Source organism: Morone saxatilis, unplaced genomic scaffold (genome assembly GCF_004916995.1).
Source record: "Morone saxatilis isolate NCDOM2014 unplaced genomic scaffold, NCSU_SB_2.0 Contig16, whole genome shotgun sequence".
Classification (NCBI taxonomy): Eukaryota; Metazoa; Chordata; class Actinopteri; family Moronidae; genus Morone; species Morone saxatilis.
This window is the reverse complement of record NW_023339718.1, coordinates 12,516,227-12,539,800: the sequence shown is the minus strand read 5'-3', so window position 1 is coordinate 12,539,800 and position 23,574 is coordinate 12,516,227. Positions and strand designations below refer to the sequence as shown.

The window sequence follows — 23,574 nt, the reverse complement described above, 5'->3', positions numbered from 1 at the left end:
GATTGAGAGGCCCCTTGTGGCATAGATCCCATACAGTGTGTTTACGACCTGGGACTATAAACATGGTGGCAAACAGTGTTTTTAATAACCCTGGTAATGGTTTTACTAAGTGTATTCTACTGTTTCCTATTGTTTCCAAAATGAGAGCGTGAACTCTGATCTTTCAAACCTGCCATAAATGCATTATTTTCCCTCCATACAGGCACATCCACAGATGCTGACATACAGAATATATTCTCGCACAACACATCATCCTCCTTGGCTCGTGATGGCCAGGAGGCATGGTAATTCAAATAGTGTGGCCCAAAATAGTGTTGCAATGATTTGAGACCCAGGGTGATGGGAAACCTGTTGCCTCAGGCAGTGTCTCTGCCGCTCCTCTATATGGTTGGACCATTTTATACTCTGTGGCCATTTCTTCTCTCTTAACCACAGCTCCCTTGTTTACAAGCTTTCACACTTGCAGCATTGTCTTATTTGTTGTTCACTTCCGTGGCCCCCGGCGCTTGAGTTGCTGCCATGACAGAGGTCTACATACTAAGCCTCCCAGTATTTTCTTCTCTCAACAGTTATTTGGGGAATTATTTAAATAAAAAAAATAATTGCACATTCATTCACAGATGAAGCAGAATGACTCCTGAATTATTTAATCATCATAATGGGCTCAGAAAAGTGTTACCTGTGGCATTTGCCATAATGACAGCAGTACCAATGACTGCAATAATTATTCCAGGAACCAAATTTAAATTCTTTTATGGTCCTACTGTGAGTTTTTGTCTGAACACGTCTCAAAATCTGCTCCTTGTAATTGCTGTAATGCACTGACAGAATACTGGGTACGCTTTTCAAGTTTATTTGTTGGAGGGTAAAATGTTAATCTTTTCTCCTGTCTACTTATTATATTCACATTTGTCTAAAGCACGAGTGGGCTGAGTGATGGTGGCTTATTGTTGTTACATGACATTCAGCCCACTTCTCGCCAGACAACACATTGGGGGTAGACTAGCAGCTTCTTAATGACTAACTTGCATCAATCTGGTTAATGACGGTGGTGACTTTGAAGACTGTGAAGAAAGGTGACTCAACAGTTTCACAACAAAAAGGCTGCTTTGCAATTGGAGGCACAGTTTGTTTTTGAGTAGTAAAGTGTGATATCAGAAACTAGCTCAATCAATAGTTAATTGCTTTAAAATGTGTATGCCCTGACCATTTTGTGTCAGGTTCTTGAGCAGTTTAGAGCAGAATACCTCAAACCGTGAGCTGACATTGACATTATATAACACCTGCCATATCTGCACACTGTTGTCGCACCTGTATCGACCAACTCTGGCACATTTTGACAATTTTTTAATTTTCCTTAATCACTAGCGACAAGTGTCACGATTAGGGATGCGTTTCAGTGTTATCCATAGACCCCTGTGACATTCCATCGGTCTTGCTATATTACAAGACATTGGAGTGAGATATCTGCCTCCTGCCTTGTCACTGTGCGTGCGTGCGTGCTTGCGTGCGTGCGTGCGTGGTCCTAATGAGCTGAGTGTCCTGACAGGCTTTTTCCTGGATGTGACTGTGCCTTAGCCTGTCAGTCCCTGCTGAGAGAAGCAACAGGAACTAGCTCAGCTCAGTGTGCCTGGCCTAACTTCATAAAGTATATGTGCATAAATAGGTATAATGATATTGCTCCAGATTCAGTTTTAAAGGATTATTGTATAAGGCCGGAGATATACTTGCTTTTAACTACTTTTAAGTGTTTGTGTACCCATGATGGATGTCTCGTGGATGACGTCCTTTATCTGTTGGTTGTGAACATCCCCAGAGATTAACGCTATGCGAGCGCATGGTTAAAAAGCAAGAATATCTCTGGCATAAGCTGTCATTTATGTACACCCTACTAACTTGCCATGTCAGGCGTGTGTTGAGAAGCAGCAGTCCGTTAACTCATAGTATAATATCCATGGTAATCTTAGGATAGCCAATTATCCAACTTATTGATGGAGAAAGGCTATAACTTGCAGTAGGTACTTGGGAATCACACTGGAACTGAAAGCAGGATTCCTGACTTGAAGTCGTGCTTATGCTGAAAATCTGCCCAGTCTTTAAGCAACCAATGATAATGTTGGAAACAACACAGTACCAAAAGAAAACAGTTCATGAACATTAATCACTAAATGTACATGAAACCAAGCAAGAAGAGAAACCAACACCAAAAAGTGTTTGAGGCTAGATGACACTTTGGACTGAATAAACTATATCACTCTGATGTTGTAAACACAGAAATGGCTCATAGAATGAAAATAATTATTTTTGGCTCATAAAAGAGGGCTTAAAGAGGTCATAACATGTCTGTTTCCAGAAGGTAGTCTGGAAGCAAGCATTAGTGTATCATATTGATTTTCTTTTTTGTTGCTAATTTTCAGCAGACGGAACATGAATTACTTTTCTTTAGATACATCTTAAGCATTTGTGGTACTTTGCCCTTCAGTGTAAATGACACTAACAGGATTCTCCATGGCAATTTCCAAAAAGGTTTCCACCTTCCTGTCTCTTCTACAGGACTGATGCCTTTAGCCATAGACAGCATTCGATTACTCTTAGAGATCTTGAAATCTCCAGGGGCCTCATTTATGACTCGTGCACACTCGGTTTTGTGCATAAACCGTGTGTAAGCTCATCTGTAAGTCCTAAATAAGATGTATGCACATCCCCTGGTTTGTAGTGTTGTATAAATATGATATTGGGTAAATCGATAAAAACCACAAGAAACTCATAATAATCATCATATTTTTAAAAAAAAGTATAACCTTTAAAAGTAGTGCAACAATTAAAATGTAATTGCTCACTACTTTGTAGTGGTCCTGAGAGTTGAGGACTGCTCTCAGAGGCCTTTCATGGATCTGTCACCAATGTAATTGCAGCTATTTTGTCATCTATGGATGATACTGAAGTGGTACTCTGCCCCCTGTCTGTGCCGCTGATGTTATTTTTTATTTTTTTGGTGGAGGTTGTCATCTCTTTTAGGTCACTTGAGCCCCCCCCACATCCTTGTCTGTGAACACGCATCAAAGGGTTCAAACCATTGACAGTTAAAAAAACCTATTAAGGAAATACTCATTCCCACCAGTTTGTCTTTGAATCTAATTGCCCACCCCGAACCCTCTGTCTCTCTAAACATCTTTTTTTTTCCCTTCCTCCCTCTCTTTCTGCCCTGTTTCTGTTTTCCAGGCTGTGTTTGATGTAGATAATACAAAAGGCCTGACTCTGATAGAAGTGTGGGAGGGGCTCACTCCTGAGGATATCAAGGCATGTACCGGCACAGATTTTGAAGTAAGTAACCTAACAGTTTGGCTACCAGTGCTTTATTTCATTTTCTAGTATCACAACAATGAGACATCTCTTTCCGCCTTGTGATCTGTCTGGTGTCTTCTAGGTGTCTCCCAACCTGACGGCCATGCAGCAGATCTAGAGGAGCTTGCAGTGGATCTGAGAAAAACTGTTACACAGCTGGTGATTTGGCAGCCTGAGACCGGTCAAATGGGCTTATAAAACACAAATGGTTGTTTAAGTTCCCTGGTAATCAGCATGCAAATATCAGAAGGATTTAGTCCTCACTAATAATAACTGAATGGGACTCACAGGAGCTAAAATGTATGGTTCTTTTTTGGGATCTGATGTGACATACGATTAGGAAACATTACATTGTTGCCTATTACAGCATTAAGTTATTCATTTTTACTAATGTTTGTGCAGCTATTTCCAAATGGATGATAATCAGAAACTGAAATTAAAAGCTGGGAATATATGATAATGACATGACAATATGATGTCTAAGAAAAAATGCAACTTTACTAGTACTATGAACAAAAATGATACAATAACTTGAATGTGAATCGTATAAACTGTAGATCAATAAGTGACTGTAATAGGATAGAAAGAGCTGAAATGTAATGAATTTAAAAAACAAATGTCTACTGTAGGTCAGCTGATTCTTTAATCAGCACATAAGGGAATATGTATGTAGTTGTGTTTTGCTCCATTTGGAAAATGAGGCGTATGTTTAAAAAAATAAGGGTCTAACTGGGACATGTTTGTAAGAATCCCCTCTGCCACAAAGTCAAACTGTCTTTTTTCTCATATACGTCAGAGTTGGTCTTATCATACATTTCAGCCCATAAACGTTAAGCCTTAACATTTTTACTCAAACCTTTGCTGTCCCTTTGCCTTTGTATATAAAATAAAATACAACCTTGTGTGCGGAGTGGAACAAGTGGAATGTCTTTTCTCTAAATTGCATCATTTCTGGAAAAAAAGCAACAATAGTTGGCTTGTGTGTTCAAATTATACATTATCATATCTCCTTAAATTACACTGATTGGAAGCAAATGACTACTTTGAGAGTGATTGCTTCTGACACTCTACAGGTTAGAGCTTTCTATATATGGATGGTGCGCTTGCATTGACATTCTTGATGTGATTTCTCCACTTGAGTAGAGAGGCACTGCCATTACCTGGGGGCTGTTACATAACTGCAGAATTCAGCCAGTGGGCTTTTGGGTTCACGAAGATCAACTGGATTTGATCATCAAGCAGAAAAATGGAAGAAAGTGACAGGGGCTGTTGCCATCGGCTGTTGATGTTAATCCAGCACATCCCTTCATGAGTCAAACTAGAGTGGTACCCTATAAGCCTACATTTTTAACCTATTTCTTATACTGGTACTGATATGCAATGAAAAGGGAAACATGACTGGCTTTTAAAGGAACAAATGGGTTTGAACATGAGCAGTGCAATAACTAAATGTCTTTATTATTACACATTAAAAAAATAAAAAGTGAGTACCTTACTATTAGTGAGTTACACATGTAAGTGAAGACGTAAGCCACCATATCTCTGTATATGTGGCTCCATTTATAAGATTTATAAAAGTTTGAATCCTCTTGACTTCTGTTTTTTTCACATCACGACTACTGAACAATTTTTTACACTGATTGTGGGGCACAATTCTGGGTGTGATTTGTCCTGGTTATTCCATCATTTACAGTATGGCTGTAGCATCCAATCAGAAGGCAATCAATGATAGTGGTAAACCACAGTGATATTCAGTCTATGTCTAGGGAAGGTATATCATTTGATAGTTTAAGTGATTTCTGATATGCAAGGTGGTTATGCGTCAATATTGATTTTTGTGTTCACAACTGTTTAATATGATCAGCCCTCTTATCTCACCTTTGAAATGGCTTCCGCTGGGAAGGTCTGTATAATGTTCAGCCAAATATGGTGATGCATACCTTGATAAATATGCAGTTTTTTTTTGTATATTCTCCATTGTGACCTACTTTGTTGAATGAGTCATTTAAACATGGCCAGCCAGCTGATTGCCACCACAGTGAATATGTCAGTTATTCACAGTCATTGCCATATGTATTGCAGTGATAATGAGTCACTGCCATATTGCTCTCAGTCATCAAAGAGCATGACCTCAGACATGTTCCTAGGTCCACTGGGAATTAGAGTTCAACCTCAGCATGTAGCTGACAGTTTTTTTCAGCTAGTACTTTATTCCCTTACAAAATGTATGTAATGTGACATGCACACCTCATCTCTGATACTATAAAACCTCTGTCATTCTGATGATACCGCCATGGTTGGCCTAAACGACTACTGCACCTTAACACGCACGTTTGTGGAATCGTATCTGAAAGGGGTTTTCATTTTTTTAGGGATTAAAATTCTCAAAATAGTCGAAGTACACAACTACATACTCTATGAAATAAGCTTAGTACATAGGTCTACCTACATTGTCCCAAAATAGTAGGTTTTTACACTGGTGGGTGTTCTGGCCGCCATGCTATAAACCTTTATGAGAAGGAGCATGAATTTGGGGTAGTCTGTTTTTTTTTTTTTTTAAGAATACTGAAATTATTAACGAGGTTATATGTGGGATTATTTTTTGCCAGTTTCGGTGACTAAAACTGCGTAATTTGAGAAAGCTAAACCACCGAATGTTGCCATTTTTGGATCTATCCAACAAACCGCATTTTCATAATTACAGATACCCGCCGATGTGATCTGCTCAGGGGGGTGTGGGCTGGCTCTCGGTCCTGCTGGTGTGTGTCTGAGAGAGAGAGAGAGAGAGAGAGAGAGAGAGACAGAGAGAGAGAGAGGGTGTGTGTGTGTAGAGAGAGAGAGAGAGAGCGAAAGCGCACTCCAGGTTGGCTCAGGCACCGGTACGGGAGAACGGAGCGTTGTGCACGGCGGCAGCATGGCTTCGTCTCACGGGAGAAGCGACATGCGGTTTGCAGACTGGATGGCAAGTTTACCGCAGAGCATGCACACCATTCCCCTCACCAACTTGGCTATTCCCGGTAGGTGTTTCTTCACGTTACCCCAATCCCCATAATCCGGGAGTGTGTCCATGTCTGTTCATCCGCGCGCATTGCATAGCTATCCTGGTAGATGAGAAATAACTAAATACAATAAGCTTTAGTTTTAAGGTTCGGAATATTTTACTGCTTTGCAAACTTTGATGTTTCGCTTTGCACCTTGTGCACCAGCAAAAAATATGGCTTTAGTTTAATTGTACCTCATTAGAACAAAGGGTAAGACCTGTTGCGCAACGTAAGAAGTGCCATGTAGCCTATCTTCAACAGTTCACTGTCGTCCGCTGTCTGAAGGTTATACATCATTCCCAGATGATTTCTGGCTTCTCCATCTAATGTTCCAAACGGTGTGAATGCCTGAGGTAAAAAAAAAAAACAAACAAACAAGAAATGTAAGAGCTGCTCCAAAGATTCAGAATAGACAGATGAACCATGCTGCTCAGTTTTGTGTAGGACTTTTGCGTTTGTACAGGGGTGGTGCCCATAGAGGAGAAGAGACAGGGAGTGGGATGGGTTCAGTCTGTGCACTCTGATGATCATGGCGCTTCCGATAGAAAATGAGCTGTTGGACCTTTAGCCAATCAGTGCGCAGGTTTCCTTAAACTCCATTCAAATTGGAAATGCTGGTTGTAAAGCCCACTACTGATCTGACTGATGGAATGGCTTATTAGCAGCCAGTTAATTCCATATCTGCTTCCTAGTGATTATCACACCTCCACACAAAGCGCTTTCATTCTTCATTTTCTTGCATTTCTAATCCTTTGTGCTCCCCCTCTTTCTCTGTCTCACTCTCCCTCTCTCTCTCTCCATCTCCCTCTTGTTGTTGAACTGTAGATACCTTATATGTTTAGGGTTGGCAGATGCAATGATGGCATGTTAGATGCAGATGGCTTTGAGCTTAGTGTCCATAGAGGCGTGGCATATCACCAGCTCTAACCACTGCTCCCTAAGGATGCCAAAACAAATGCAAGTTATCATGTATTTAGTCAAATGCATCTGAAAGACAGAAAGACCATGGTATGTATTACCTCATGCTTGTCATTTTGTTGAATCACGTGACGTGCTGCATTACACCACAGTTCAACCATGCCAAGGCAGCATGGGAAACATGCTCTGTCCCATTTAATTAGGTATCATTACTTCTTATTGGCCCTGCAGGCTGCAGCTCAGATGCTCTCTGTTTATCCTCTATTTGGATACAGATTCTGTAAACATCCTACGATTCGGTGCCCCTTTTTGTGTGTGTTTGCACACATTTGGTGTAAGGTTTGTAAAGATAAATGTCATATTCCACAGGATTGTATGAGAGCTTATTTAGCAACAACCATGTGTTCTTATTGGGGTGTATGTCAAAAGTGTGTCTCATATTACATCCTTTTATCTCATCTTAGAACGCAGCATTACGAGCCTTTCAATAAGGAATAAAACTGGGACAGAAGACGCTAAACAAATGAGATAGCTGTCTTATTTCCTCCACAAGTTTCACTTATTCTCATAGTTGGAAGAATATTATATTCTTCATCTTCGATTCCTGCTGTACAATTCTCAGCACCAACCCACTGTTCCCTGTAATTCCGCTGACCGTGTCAGTGATCCAGGCTAAAGTGTTTTGGCAATTTGGAGTACTCTACCATGTGGGGGTGATGTGATGGCATGGTGCTCTGCGGTTGCCAAAAAGCTGAAACAGTCCCCACTGTGTCTATGTTGCCAGAATTGCACAGCTGTACTCATTAGTATACATAATCGTCTGTATGATTGGCAATGAATTTATTTGAGGGTTTCATGGTAACAGAGAAGACTTAATTAGTATCTGAATTTATCATGTTTAAATGGCATCTATTTGTCATGTTCCATGTAATTGGTATATCGCTAATGCAGCCAAATAATAGGAAAAACTGTATATGGCCACACACATTATAGTTTGTCAAGCTAGCATGTATACAACAGCTGCTGCACGACAGATAGTATCTACTTACTAGTTTACCAGATCAATGACTTAGATCTATCTGGCCAATCTCTATATGAAAACTGAAAACCACATGATGTGTTTGTTGATCATGGATGATCACCTCTTCTGTAAACGGCCTTGGTTAGGATGATTAAATGCTTTGTTGGTTTATTTGTAACAAAGGTAGGCAATTAAAACAGATGAATTTTCATTCATATAGAAGTTAATAGAGCGAAAGGTTATTGCTTCACTCCATCATGTGGACCGAGGTGGTGGCAGTAATGGTAAAGTGCCAGCTAATCTATGCAAAGGAACCTCTGTGTATACAGTATGTATGTAACATACAGGTGACTTTATCTGCAGGCAGACATTGAAAATCAGTCAAGTTAAGACATTTTATGTAAAAAAACAAAAGAACAAATGCTGACCAAAGTGATTTGCAAATAAGTGTAGAAAATGTAGACTATTACAATAAAAGTAAAAGTGTGAGCACAAAAGACTTGAGGTAACTCAGTTAATGGGAGATGCTCAATCACCCCTGGATTTTTACTGGGAGTTGATTGGACAATTTAGTCAAAAGATCTAAGGGGTCTGAAAGTGGAAATATACAATGATGCCTATTCATGCGGTACTTTAAAAACAAATTAAAGAATCTTAAAATCAATTATTAATCTAATTGAAAGTCAATGAAGGGAAGCCAGTCTGGGGCGAGGATGGTTTCTCTTCTTGAGGAGCGTTGTTGCATGTTGCATGTTGCATGTTGCACAGGCTGCAGACAAGACAAGGCCAACTGACTGACTCCCACAGACAGAGAGTTACAGTAATCAGTCGGCAAAGAGATAAAAGCATGTCTCCATATGCCTTTTCATTTTCTTTGGTGGAAGAAGCTGCCACTTCAGGACACAGCTTGTGTGAAGACTGTTTCTAAGATAATAAAATGTTATTAATCCTATTCTTAACTGATCAATATTGTAGTCAAAGTGCTACTGCAAAGCCTGATCCTGAATAAGGTTTGGACAATACAAGATAAAACAATTATACTTTCTTATTTTCTTACAAATCTTCTAAGGTCCAACTGAATAAATATTGCATGATTTTCAGAGTCCAAAGACACCAACAAATCATTTGTCACCCTGAGGAGAGCTGACTCACTGCTGTTGTGTTGTGACTATATGTACCAGAACCATAGATAAAAACAAAGAACTCAAAGAACAGTCAGATTAAGATATGTTTTTTTGATCAGATGGCAGCATGTAACATAACTACTGGCCAGTGAGTTGTTTATTTAGAGTTATAACAGAGTTATAAAGTTGTTTTGCTGTGACTCATGACACAGCATTGCAGCCAAGTGCATTGTGGTTGTGTCCGTTATTATATAAAAAATAATACATATTTTCATGAGTAAAATCCTGCCAGTCCTCTGCTAAGCACCTTGTTTGTTAGATAAGAACATGGTCGCTTTCAGACATGACTCAGCTCTCTGTGTTGGCCCCACGTGCCACTTTGGCTTATCAAGTCTACAAGTCAGATGACACGTTCAATAACTAATTGGAGAAAGGGTGAGACAGAATGAAGAGAGTAAAGGAAGAGGAATTGGTACCAGATTAAAGATGGAGGTCATTAAAGGAAGAGAATGAGGGAAGGTGGGAGGGAGTAGTTACTGCTTTCCTTTCCCCAAGGTGATCAGTGGGGGACATGGTGGGCTGTTTTTCTGTGGCTATTGTTAGATCTGCTAGGTGAATGCTGCAGACTGCCTGGCTGCATGTTCGACTGAATGAGGTGGTCAGCAAAGGTGTGCTGCCAGAGATACTGTGAATCTTTTTCTTTGTGGTTCTGTTACCATGAAACAAGCTTTACTTGAGGGAAGGGAATGGCCAGAATTTTACTACCATAGTAATTAAATTGGATTTTCAGGACTGTGGTATGAGTGGCATGACTATGTATCTGTGTCCAGCACAGTAACTAAATATAGATTTAAATGTCTAAAGGTCTATTTTTATTAATTAACTATGCTCTGGTAATAACAGGCCAACATATTTACATGCACTCTCTGAATAAGTTCCACATCTTTTCTTTCTGGCTTTTTAAAGTTGCATTAATTAATTTTTGGATGCTAGGGGGCAGCAAACACACAGCCCTGACATATTATTTCTTAAAAATTGATTATTTATATTCATATGTTCATCTCTTTCACTGTACATATAGTGATTTATTTCAATGTTAACTGTATTGCTCAATACAGCTTTAAAAGTAGTTTTTGAAATGGTTGGTAATAAACAGCATTGGAAGTAATGCGTTATAATGTACTACTTTTGATGGGAACTCGTAATGTAACGAATTACAATTTCAGATTAAATAGCACAATTACAATTACTGAAATTAAAATGGGCTCAGTCAATATGTACATCTATGTGGGTTGTCTTCTACTAAATCCTGTTTACTGCTTTATACTAAATGCTACTTACATGCAGTAACTTTAACTAATAACAATTTAATAAATTATAAAACTAATTTGAGAAAGCAACAAATTTAAGTTTTAGGTTGCTGCTGTTAATAATATAATGATGAAAAAAATGTTTTGTGATTGGCCGAGATATAATTGGCACATTCCTACTGACAAGAACAGTTGGATAAGTTTTTTATTTTGATTCAAAATTAGACTGTGGGTTGTATCTGGCTAAAAACTGATTCCTTTGCTATTAAATTACATACAAAATTACATTTTGTTTGACTTCATTCAAAGCAGGCAAACGACTGGATGGGATAAGTGACTTTACCTCAGAAATACTACAATGACCACTTGCATGAGATTGCTCAAGGGAGCCACTGGCTGACGGTAACAGCTTAAGGCTTAACCAGGGGTAAGAAATGAATAGCATACCTTAGACCAAGGGGAAAGGGTGAAGGCAATTGTATTAAGTCAAGATGTCCTTGCGGGCAAAATAAAAACAAATCTGTTGCAGAAGAGGCATCTTCAGCCTTGCCGGCTCTCTTGAGGTAGAGGAAAAGGCTGCCTTCAGACTTATAGCTGTAAATCTGTCCATCAGTCCCTTGACTAGATTATTCTGCTGCCACTTAAGCCCCTGAACAAGGAGGATGAATGGTATCAGATGCCAGGGTAAACACTGGTAGTGCAGCAAGATGTTTGAAGGGCAGGAAATCAGCCGGCTAAAAGCCATTGAAAAACAGAGGATGTGAAATTCAAAACAAACAAATAGTTTGGGGGAAATAGTTTGGTTGAGAGGAAAACAAAGGGAGACAATCATTCTAGAAAAATGAAGCAAATGGTACAGCTATTTTCTGTAATGGATATGCCCCTGTGAGTCACCCTAATCTCTGTTTATCTCAACTTTAGTTTGACCAAAGTAATTTTGTGTGACCAGCCACTCATTCTGCCCAATTTCAGCTCACTTTAGACTTTAGACAATGACTTTAAAATTGCTCAATCTACACCAATCTACTTTTACTGTTATTTGGATTTTATAATTGACAACAAAGCGTAGAGATTCAGTTTAAAGAATGGTTTTTACAAAGAAATATATTCTCTGCATTAGTATATGGTATACCCACAGTAAACCATCTCAATATATATATAAGCAAAGTTTAAATTTTGTAAGTTTGTTTAGTAAACCTTTTAAATATCTTAGAGAGGCAGAAATAGGTAGTTATGGATGCTCCACAGGGCGGCTTTTGCCTCACCACTGGCAGTTAATTGAGTTTCCAGCAGGGGGACATTTATCTTGATTCTAAAAGTCAAATAATTCAGCTTCATTGGAAATGTAGGTGCTTTGTGCGCACTGCCGCTCGAACAAGATGGAAAAATTTTAGCGAGGTAGGAGACAAAGCGAGATTGGAGAGAATTGAACAGGAGTTTGAAGACTAGAGGGCTGCATTAAGTAGATGGAAAGAGCGACAGTTGTAGAATTACTGTCAAATCATATAGAAAAACCCATACAGGGAACATGTAGAGGAGAGAGGATGGGGAGCCTGGAGCTCATATTCATGTTTTAGTCCACCGTTATGTTCCCTTTCCTTCTCTTTTTTTACTCTCCTCTCCTCTCCTCTCCTCTCCTCTCCTCTGCAACCGAAAATAGATCTTGAAAGAGTCCATGGTGAGCTGTAATGATTTGTCATGAAAAAGGGCATAAACCACCAGTGGTCCTCTGAATGGTCTGCTCTCATTCAGTCAGAATGACTCAGTTAACACAGGTCAATTCTCTAAGGTAACAGTAATCATCCACCACCACCACTACCACCGTCATCCTAGTCATCCTTGTCATCCTTGTCATTACGTGAACTGCTATGTTATCATTGTCTCACCTGGTTTTAGCCTTTATTTGTATTTTTTGTGCTTTGGCTCTCTCTTTCCACTCTCTTCATTTCTTCTTCGCCCCAGTAGGACATCAGCTTCTTTATGTCTGTATCTGACATGTGATTATGTTGCTGATGTGAGGGAAGGAGAGTTCACAAAGTTCACATCCTGCACTTAAGAAAGTGCAGCTCTGTTCTCCCGCTGTGACAGTCTAAAGCCATCAAGCATCATGAGAGTAGACAGTCTGGATACTGTCTATAGTAAGCGGGTCATTTCAAACAATGGACTGTGGCCCTTTCAATCAGTGCGATCAGATAGAACCAAAGCATAATAACCATGCAGGTCTTTACCAACAAATATATTTGTGATAGAGGAAAAGGTTAGGTCACTGGGTGAGGCCACAACGGAAGCAGTAATATGGATTTCCTTTAGTAAGCTATGTGGTAACACTGATTACTGTTTGATTACACACACACACCATAGCTTTAGTCATTTGTTTTAGATACCACATTTTTGTCTGATTTATGGCAGTTAAACATAGTAAAGAAAGGGATAAAAACCTAATTTAACATCATATTCATATGTCTAATGAATGCAGAGTTTTAGTTTCTGTACGCACAAATAAAAGGTGAATGACTCAATTCTGAGGCGCAATGTTGAGATCATATGTTAAAATATGTATGAGCATGCAAATTCGCTGTTTCCTGTCATTTCCAAATGTGTTGCCCTTGAGTCATGGCACAGCATTAAGGTGGAGCAAACTATTTCATGCCGTAAACAATAATTAATCATTGTTCGGCACTCAGGTAGCCAAGCTTGATTGTGCTGGAATGTACTTTCCACCTCTCTGCACAGCTTTCTCTGCATTTTTTTTAAAAGATGTTCTGCACACTTGGCGAAATGTTTTGCCCATCAGTCTCTGTTTTTCCTGTGAGATTGTTTCTCTCTGCAGTACAGCATAATCCACAGGCTTTTTGTCATACATATTTAAGGCAGTGCTAGTTAGGAATGCACAAATAAGCTTTATTAATTTGCCATAGGTGTCCAGCTTTGATTAAAACTTGTTAAGATATAGTCGGTTGCATGATCCTATGAGACTGTTGAATTTAATATATATGAGCTGCACTTCTTTTTCTAACATAACGTGACAATAAATATCTCAGGAATGTTCTACAGCTGAAACAATTAGTCTGTTTATTGAGTAGTAATAAAAAAGTAATTTTTCATGCAAAAAAAAAAGCTTAAGTCATTGTTTTATGTCATCGCCTTTGAAAAATTGCAGTTGGGTATTTTTCACAGATTTCTGACATTCTATAGACCAAGCGATTAAATTATAAATGGATGAAATAACTGGTAGATTAGTGAAAGTAATTGTGTGACACAACTTTCAGAGCCAGAGATAAATCTTTCTCTGTAGCAACAACACAGCGAGCTGTTGCGACTGGTTAAGGTCATACTCTGTTACGCTGTGACCCTGGTGGTGCGGTTCAGCCTGTAGTGATGCTGTTTCCTGCCCTGCCCCAGGATTCAGCTGTCTACCCTGCTTATGGTCATTCTCTGGGCTGACTGCGAAGAACTGGCACTGGAGTATTAGCTGAAGGTCATTTCAGGCACTGTGTCTGCTTGTTTGCAGTGTGTGTGTGTGTGTGTGTGTGTTGGTGGAGGAGGGGAAGGGAGGGGAGGGGGATGTTTGTGTGAAAGAGTGAGGGAACGTGATGAAGAGACAAAAAGAGGATGAGAAATTGATTGCAGTGATGAGAGTAAGATACCAGAATTACTGTCAGCCTGATTTGCATAACATGTGCATACACACACATATATACACACACACACACACACACACATTTTCTCACTCTCAAACAGACATGGAGTTACCATGGAGCCGTCACCAAGGAATGCATCAATCTATTGACAGACAATTGGTCCAACATTATATTTACCGCCACTATTGGGAACTGTTTCTTTTAATACAGCTCATAGACAGTCCTAACAGTTAAATAGGCCATATAGTAAAACTAGAATGAGCTTTTATTTATAGGGTTAGTTTAACCGAATGATAAAACATATGACTTTTTCACAAACAGCAGTAATAATCTATTGTATTTTATTTATTTTCTGCTGAGGTTTTGAAATATCTTATATCTGACATTTCGGCTGCCACTCTAAAACAATGGTGGTGAATGGAAATGTGTTTGTGATGCTCAAGGCGCTGAAAAATGACATTTCAGTTAATCAGAATAATCCATACAACAGTTTTCATTAGGACTGCTTTCAGCAGAAGTAATACAATTATGATATCATGATATTTTAGTGAGATGATAATGAGCAGAACTGTAAGCGACCTAGAAATTTGACAGTGGGTCAGCTTGTTCACAGCACGTACATCTCATTGAAAGCTGTAGTTCGGCAACCCTATCTGACAGAGGTCTATCCAGTTCTACTTGTAAAACTTCAGTATCTGTCCTTTATATATTCAGCAGAGGGTGAAATAGCTGTCATCTAACTGAGATATATGTTGAGTCAGGGTCAGTAATTTTTCTTTTTCTTTCTTTGACTTTAATTTTCTGTCAAAAGCCCTGCAATATATTATCTGTCCTGTCCAAAATATCTTTAAAAAGTTTGGATTAAATTGATGACGAGATGTCTAGGATCTTATTTCCGTTTAGAAAAAAGTTGGTCTGAAATAAACTTAAATGAGAAAGTTACTAGCAGGAACTGAATTACCAGGGTGGTCTTGTTCTATTTAGATCCCCGAAACAGGAGTACGGTCAAATATAACAATTGTATTATATGAATATAATGAAATGGAATGAAGGATCCTATTATTTACAAGAAAAATACACTATACGTTTTCAAGTGTGAAAGAACTGTGAAAAGGAGAAATGAGCCTTTTTTTCTTTTTTTTTTCTGTTTAGAAAATCTCCAAGGGTCTGAAATTGCATATTGAGTCACTGAGGAATAGACTAATTTAGCAGAATGAAGTCATTCTGACAGAAGCATCAGAGCAGCAAGTTTAACCAAAGCCCCACTTCACATCAGCACCAGTAAAGATATACAGTGACATAGAGTATAAAAAAACAAAATGTCTGTTAGGAGCATATGTTGTTTGTTGACCAGGTAACCTGCTACTTACAATTACATACAGTACACACTCTTGCACTTCTGTCATATTCTCCAGAAGTAACTGCTGAGAAACCATTGTCGAACTGCTATTTCCAAGATCAACAGAGATATCAACTTAACACTATTGAGCTATACCGTATTGTACCAAAAAGTAAAAAATAAGTGGGGCTGCACAGAATAGGTAGAAACCACAAATTGAGAATTGCATTTGAGGATTTACTATAAAAAAAATCTATACTAAAAGCTATATAAGAAAAATATAATAATCTCAGCATTGTTGTTCTCTGGGAGCTCTGTTTTGCTTTAGAAATGTGATGGATGAAAATGTCAGTGTATGTGTGCACATACTTGTTTCTTTTCAAGTTGTCAGAGTTCATAACTTACAACCACGGAGGCTGTTATTCACACAGTCAGTGTTGTTGCCATGGCACCAGGCTGTTTTCGAGCACTGACCCCACTCTTGCAGCTGTGCCCCCACCCCACAGAAATAAAACCGGCAGCAGTCAATACCTGCTCATGTTTCTGTCTTCTCCAGGATCCCATGATTCCTTTAGTTTCTACATCGACGAGGCGTCTCCAGTGGGCCCTGAGCAGCCGGAGACGGTGCAGAACTTTGTTTCTGTTTTTGGCACAGTAGCCAAGAAGCTAATGAGGAAGTGGTTAGCTACACAGACTATGAACTTCAACAGCCAACTGGAGGCTGGGATCCGCTTCTTTGACCTGCGCATCTCCACCAAGCCCCGCGACCCCGACAACGAGCTGTTCTTCGCCCACGGGCTCTTCAGTGCCACGGTCAGCATAGAGTTTAGTTGGTTTTTGATGTGATGAATATTTTGCAATGCTTGTGGTTGCTAAGTGATGTTTGTGCATTTCTGTGACTGTGGCGGCATATTTATTTGTGAGTGCAGACTGAGAGCTTAATCATACAAGGTCCTTCAGAGATTTTAAGTACGTCGCAGTTGTTTGTGTGCCTATGTTTCATATAATTATGTCATTACAAAAACTATTAATATGTTTATTGTTCTTATTTGTTTTTTTTAGGTGAGAGAAGGTCTAGAGCAGATCAGTAGTTTCCTGTCAGCTCACGCCAGAGAGGTTGTGTTCCTGGACTTCAACCACTTCTACGGCGTGCAGAACCTGCATCATGAAAAACTGGTGGCCATGTTGAAAGAGGTGTTTGGGGAGAAACTCTGCCCAGTTGTCTTCGCTCAGGAGGTAAATTCAAATACACGTAACAGCTAGTAAGTTTAAAAGCAATTAAGTGAACTTGAGGATTCTTTCACCTTTAACAACTCTTGATTTAGAAACGAAACTGGAACCATTTTTTTGTGTCTTAAAAAGGCTTTTGATAATTATTGTTTTCCCAGCCCTGCTCAACACTGATTTCTGTGTTTTGATCACTTGAGATGCAGAATGATGGTTATCACATCCCTACTCATTGTTCATTTTTTTCATTCGGAGTATGCCCTTTTGCACAGAAGTAGTAGTAGTAGTAGTCCAGCCTTCACATGCTCAGATTTGTCTACATGCTGCCTTTCTCTTTCAGTTATTTTTTTCAACTTGACCCACCTCCACCCCTCTCTCCCTTCCTTCCTCCCTCCTCCAGTCCCGAGGAACCTCCTCCCCCCCTCCCTCCCCCCACCATGAGGTGATGGGTGTATGTGTAGAACCTGGAAGAAGGAACACCAGTCATCTCATAAAACTCATCACACTTTTGCCAGCTCCCACGCCAGCATCACCACTCTAAGATCGTACTTTCCTGTCAGGTGCTGCTGCTGAGTGAGGATGTGTAGAAAAGTATTGAGAAGAGGAAAAGGCCAATAGTGACTAGTGGATCCCTGGGAAATAATGAACTTCTCTTCAATGGTGTAGGGGCATCAAGGGTAGTGTTTAAATTCAGAGTAGACAAATGACTGGTGTTCTTTCCTCTACAGGTATTATATTCACTCCTCTCCCCTTTCCTTCCCTTTCCTCCATTCCTTTATCTATGAGTACATACATCTACTATTCCCTTGTCACCCCTTTCCCTCACTGTTGCTCTCCTATACAAACTTAATCCACTGCACAACTCTTTTGCAGCAGTTGTTTGGCTTGTTTGTACAGCTGGAAGGTCATCTTTACAAAATAAATCACCTCGTGAGGGAGAACCAAAAAACAACGGGTCTATACTATAACCACATCACTGTACACCATCTAGCTTATAATCAACTGACAGGGAATATTGATTTTCTGTTGTTCTTGTTTCTAGCCAAATTAATTCACCTACAATCTTCCACACAAATATTTCAGCAGAAATGTAACCATAGAAACACATGTTGCTGTACGTCGTAACAGAACTGCAGCTGTGTGAAAATTTGCCCTTGGTAGCCTTTACCAAAAAACTGTTAAAATAACAGAAACTGCATATAGAACTGCACAAAATAGTTATATCTATTATTTACTAGGAATTTAATTTCTGGCAGTTAATCTTCCGTCTTTGCAATTCTGTGAAATTGTTTTACCTCTTAAATAGCCTGTAGTGGCTTTAAAAATACAAATTAAAATTACATATTTGGTATTCTTTCAGTTCTCAAGCCATTTTCTTAAGAAGCAATACGCTATGATTAGACAGTGGTTGTTTATGTGACAAATCTGTCTGCCTTTAGAAATAACCTACATGACCATTTCTATGGTCAATCAGACCTGAGTATTGAACAAAGCGGCGTAATAATCAGAGTGATGCATTACATCGGGCAATTATATCCACTTATTTCTATTTTTTTCCATTTGAATGAACATAAAGCATGACAGAAAGGGAGCTTTTATATTTACTATTCAACACCCATCACCTTTTTTTCTCCCTTATAACCTCCTGCTCCCTCCATCCCCAGGTGACTCTGCAGTATCTGTGGGAGAAAGAGTACCAGGTGCTTGTCTTCTACCACCACCCAATGGCCCTGGAGGTGCCCTTCCTGTGGCCAGGCCAGATGATGCCCTCTCCCTGGGCCAACACCACAGACCCAGAGAAGCTGGTTCAGTTTCTCCAGGCATCTGTCACTGACCGCAGGTCTGCATTTATTCTTTTTTTCATTGTGGTCACTCTAGGTTCTTAATACACAAGGCTAAATGGAAAAAATCTCTGTACTTTGGTATCTCATCTTCCCAAATGATGGTTTTATTGCCTTAGTTAATTGTCGATGTATCATTTCTTGTGTTTTATAGCATTACAAATGTCCAAAAGTACAACCATGGTGGGTCATTCTAGTAGGATTTTGATTCATTGTCATAATGCTCATACTGACAAACTTATTGTATTGTAACGTATTGTTTTCATAAGCCAACTAAGAGGATGAGAAGTGGGGTGAAATGCACAAGTTATCACAATCTCTGGGCTATGTCACAATCACACAAACTTGCAAAACGTAAAGTAAAACTACATTTTACCCAGTAAAACTCATACAGACATTTAAAGGAAACTGCTGACAGTTATGGGAAAAATGTTCTTCAATACCTGACATAAATTTGCATGTGAAATTGTGTTTTTGTTTCTTCTGTGGGCACTTAAAATAATTAATTCCAAAGTAAAGTTTATGTATCTCTCTGCAGCAGATTTCATAAGGTACTTTACATAAATAGTGCAAAAAAAGAAAATAAAAATACAGCAAAATAAATTCTTGATGTGTCACCTGCAGGAGGAAGGGGACCTTCTTTGTCTCCCAGGTGGTTCTGACACCGAAGGCCAGCACTGTCATGAAGGGCGTGGCCAGCGGACTGAGAGAGACAATCACAGAAAGGTGTGTACGCCTGTTTATGTATATGCGAGTTGTTTAGTGACTTTTATGTTCATGTTGAACATGGTGGCACACTATTATTCATCATATACACAGGCTCTGTGGGACCAACATTAAAGCAACACCTCAGACACCAGAGGCCACAGAAATTACATGATTTACCCATAATAACTCACAACAAGAACTCATGGGCACGTGCATGCATACGCAAACACATAAGCAGTCGTATGTGAGTCATCGTGGCATTTTATAACTAAATCCAGTTGGTTTCTACAGGTACCCCTAGGCGTTTGACACTGACCTCATTCAAGTTTTTTTTTAACAGCTGCCACAAACCTGAGGCGATGCTTCTCATCCTTCTCCTCCCTCTTTCTATATCTCCCCTTCTCAGCTCTGGTTCAGGATTTTTTTTTCCTAATTTACCCTCAGCTTTGTCTGTACTTCACTCCCTCTTAATGTCACCAGTTTGTTAAAAGCCTCAGCAGCAAAACCACCAATTTTCCTGGCATGAATTATTCATTTGATAACTCCACTATCAGCCATTCTCACCAGGCGTTCGGTGACTTTGATGTAGGCATCCTTCAAAATTCCGTCCATTCGTTTTGCCACACAGACTCTGCCCGTGTAGGACTCAACAGAACAAGAAAGCCAGCATGAGGGGGAGACGACATGTAGAATATTGTCATGCAGAAAGCTGGGCGAGGCATCTGTAGTAGTAACACCCTCCTCTGGTGCATGGTTTGCATGAACATGTCCAGCAAGTGTTCAGAGTGTCATCCTCACAGCTGGTGTCTGGCTTGCAGACAACCCATGCTGCGTCACAGAGATCTTTTATCACAGCGTGCCCCTCTCTGTGTGTTAAACCAGCCAACCATGAATCATCCTTTCTTCTATCTCTCCCTGTATCTTCTGTATACGCCTCCCCTCTCCCCTTGCTCTTTCCCCTGACGCATGTCTGTATGTGTTTTTGTGCGTCCTCCCAGGGCCTTACCGGGCATGATGCAGTGGATTAGATCGCAGAGACCCGGGGAGAGTGGCATCAACATTATCACAGCTGACTTTGTGGAGCTCGGAGAATTCATCAGTGCCGTCATCACCCTCAACTATCACCTGGATGACGAAGAAGATGACGCCACCTGAGAGCCTGCAGGAAGGCGTTGGGGAGCACAGTCACGACCGTCAGTGGTTTGGTCTGTGCTCACTCTTTTCTCTTCGGCATTTTTTTCAGGAGGGGAGCTGCACTGCTCCTTTCACTTTATTTAGGGCTATAGTAATGCGAGATCAAATGGCAAAAAAAAGGGGTTGAGGGAAGAGAAGTTGGGATTAGGAGAAACAACACTAGTGTTTGGTTGGAGCACAAGGAGAATGATGTTTTGTTTGTTTCCAGTTTGGGAATCAATATAGTTTTTTCCCAAGTGAGATGTTAACTTCCTTTTCCTCCTGGGCTGTAAAAATGCTTTTTCCACTGATCAAATGCACTGTTTTCTGTCTCGCCACTTTGCCAAGGGTAAATTCCTCAGAGCATATCAACTTTCAGCTAAATGTATCAGTACATCATTTTAATGGTATTCTAGTGACGGTGACATTTTTTTTTTTTTTTCGGAGGTTGAAATAAGTCTGTGTAACTTAAACCACTCAATTTTGTAGGCCGGTGTAAGTAGCTAGCAGTTGTTTGTCTTGTTTGGAAGTCTTTTTTTTTTCTTTTTCTAACAATATGCATCCCTGATCAGATCACTGCGGGTGTTTCAAGCTGCTTGAATGCGTTTGATGTGTTTAAAAAGTGTTATTACGTGTTTACTCAATACATAGACAAGAAATTAACCATTTCCTATTTGTTTCTTCAGCAGTATTCTCTCAAGGGATGTTTTTTTTCTCCCAGTAATAGTCTCCACTGAAGTCAGCCTGCAGCCTAGACATTGATGAGACACCTCTGCACATTGCATTGGTAAATCATTGATTGATTCATTCAAAACCATAGAGAAATAGAGAGCAAGAGTGCAGCTTGGCCAGCCAAGAAAATGCCACGTGTACTTTATCTTTGGTGCATCTAAACGAAACAACAATTTTTCACATTGTCAGTGTGTTTAAAATCTCACAACAAGCATCAACTGTCACTGCAAGGTATGTTACAAAAAATATAGTTTGTTAAGAACAGCTAGAACTGCCATCAATGATACTAGTAATTTCTAATGGTTAGGCATCCAGTGTGACAAATTTATTAGGTTTTCTGGTGGGTGCAGAGTCATGATGAGCCAAGTATAAAAATACAGTACATCTGGATACAAGAGTGTGTCCAGTCTGCTGAATGCTTTGCCCCTGTGCGTGCATCTTTACTTACTGCTGTAGCGCAGTATATATGAGTCATCATGAGATGTATCATGGTGTTGTGTCCCATTTTATTTCAAGTCAGAAAAGGGTAGACATCATAATTAGGAGTCAGGAGGTCTTGATGTGACAGCAGTGCTTTGACACTTGGAAAATACTTCAATAAATGTTTATTAGGATCTAGCTGTAGCTCTTTGGTGTCTACTTTATTAGGTGTTTCATGTTTCTGAATGTTTCTGAATCTCCAGAGTTCTCCTATATCAGTACTGGTGCAATACATTTAAAGCACTTTCATTTATGTTCAATGCATTTCTTTGTATACCTCTTTGTATACCCTGCAATATTTTATTTAAGATGGAAAAGCACTTTGAAATGGCACCCAGAAAGGTAATAGAAATATTTTTATTGGAAGGTTTTACGCATTATGCATGAAAAAAAAAAATAAAAATACTAGTCAAACATCCACACACCTTATGATCAGTGTGGCGTTTTCTGCAGAGAATGTATTCTGTAAGGACATTGTTGTCTAGTTTGGTAATGTAAAACCAAAACAGGAAACTCAACTCTTTGGATTTGTGAATGTATGTGTCTTGTGAGTAACTGTGCCATTTCTAAAAGTCTCACGTGATCGAGTGACTGAGTATCGGCTAGAAAGTCATTTTTGTATTGTATGCTTCAATGTGGAAATGAGTTAAAGTTTTAGAGTTCAAACAGTACTTCTTTCACTTCAGTGTAGTTTCATGTTAAAATGTTTTATATCGTGGGAAGTTTGTACATACTGTAATTGCAAATAGTATACTGCCTATGAATTGTAAATTATTTAAATCATTGCAAAGAGTCATTGATAATCATTTCTTAACTTATACCTTAACTGGGCTATCATACAGCTTCTTGTTTTTCATATTTTCAGTTTTGTGCATGAACCAAAAAGTTCTACGTATACCTTTTGTTGTACATCAACGAGGTCCATTAGGTTTGTGCATCTCTTCAGTTATTTTCTGCATATTGTTCTTAAGAGCATGGGTGCATCTCAGCTGGAAGTGTTTTTACCCTTTAAGACAAATCCACTAATTAATTTATTTTTTTAAATGTGCACCGCTACTGCCCCATACAGATTGAAAATGAAACCACACAAATGAGCAGACTTGAAGAGGCTTGCAAATTGTGTTGTAAAGACATTTGTGTCTCCCCTGTTCCAAACTGTTGTCATTGCCTTTATGTTCTGGTGTGAAAAGAGTCCTTTGCTGTTGTAAAATTCAAAAACTTTTGTTCAAATGAAAGTGACTCTGTTCTAAGTGGAAAATGGCCAATCAAATAAAGCTTCTATGCCTAATGAGTGACTAAGTGATGTATCATTTCATGACCAGTTTCTGGCTTGTTGAGTGCCGATTGGTTGGTTAGTTGCTTAATTGAAAATGAATAACTAAGAAATTGTTAAGATAAGATAAGATAAGATATTCCTTTAAATGTCCCACAATGGGGAAATTCCAAAAAATGTTAAAGCCATATAATTAAACTGTAATTTAATTAAATCAACAAATGGCAGTAGTGTAAATCTAAAGTACATTTACAGCACGTAAGCTAACATACCAGCATTTCATTACCTATCTGTGCAGAGGAGCGTCCTGAAATCATCCAGTTTCCAGGGTGATGAGGATGGAGGTGGGTGGGCAACGGCACCCAGGGTGACTTTCTGAGTTTTGCAATTCAGCAGCTGCC

General features: G+C 39.4%; 2 protein-coding genes across 2 annotated transcripts in view; both read left to right on the top strand.

Moving 5' to 3' along the window:
• Nucleotides 1-4,264, top strand: part of oxct1a (3-oxoacid CoA transferase 1a) — a gene marked incomplete in the record, with an annotated part of 41,933 nt that extends 37,669 nt beyond the window's left edge. Inside the window, 2 exon segments of the mRNA XM_035657872.1 lie at nt 3,223-3,324; nt 3,428-4,264. Of these exon segments, the coding sequence (XP_035513765.1) occupies nt 3,223-3,324; nt 3,428-3,463 (138 nt within the window).
• A 1,930-nt stretch (nt 4,265-6,194) lies between these two features.
• Nucleotides 6,195-23,176, top strand: plcxd3 (phosphatidylinositol-specific phospholipase C, X domain containing 3). The gene is made up of 6 exons (XM_035657684.1): nt 6,195-6,362; nt 16,296-16,552; nt 16,802-16,975; nt 18,631-18,806; nt 19,432-19,533; nt 20,514-23,176. The coding sequence occupies exons 1-6, from the start codon at nt 6,260-6,262 to the stop codon at nt 20,668-20,670; spliced, it is 969 nt and encodes a 322-aa protein (XP_035513577.1). The 5' UTR covers nt 6,195-6,259; the 3' UTR covers nt 20,671-23,176.
• Nucleotides 23,177-23,574: the final 398 nt, after the last annotated feature.

What these genes read in the sequence shown, in the direction of transcription:
- plcxd3 (XM_035657684.1), top strand. Translation starts at nt 6,260, where the DNA reads ATGGCTTCGTCTCACGGGAGAAGCGACATGCGGTTTGCAGACTGGATG. An exon ending in CAGTTGTCTTCGCTCAGGAG is followed by an intron (nt 16,976 to 18,630) that starts GTAAATTCAAAT and finishes CTCCATCCCCAG; the next exon opens with GTGACTCTGCAGTATCTGTG. An exon ending in GCATCTGTCACTGACCGCAG is followed by an intron (nt 18,807 to 19,431) that starts GTCTGCATTTAT and finishes TGTCACCTGCAG; the next exon opens with GAGGAAGGGGACCTTCTTTG.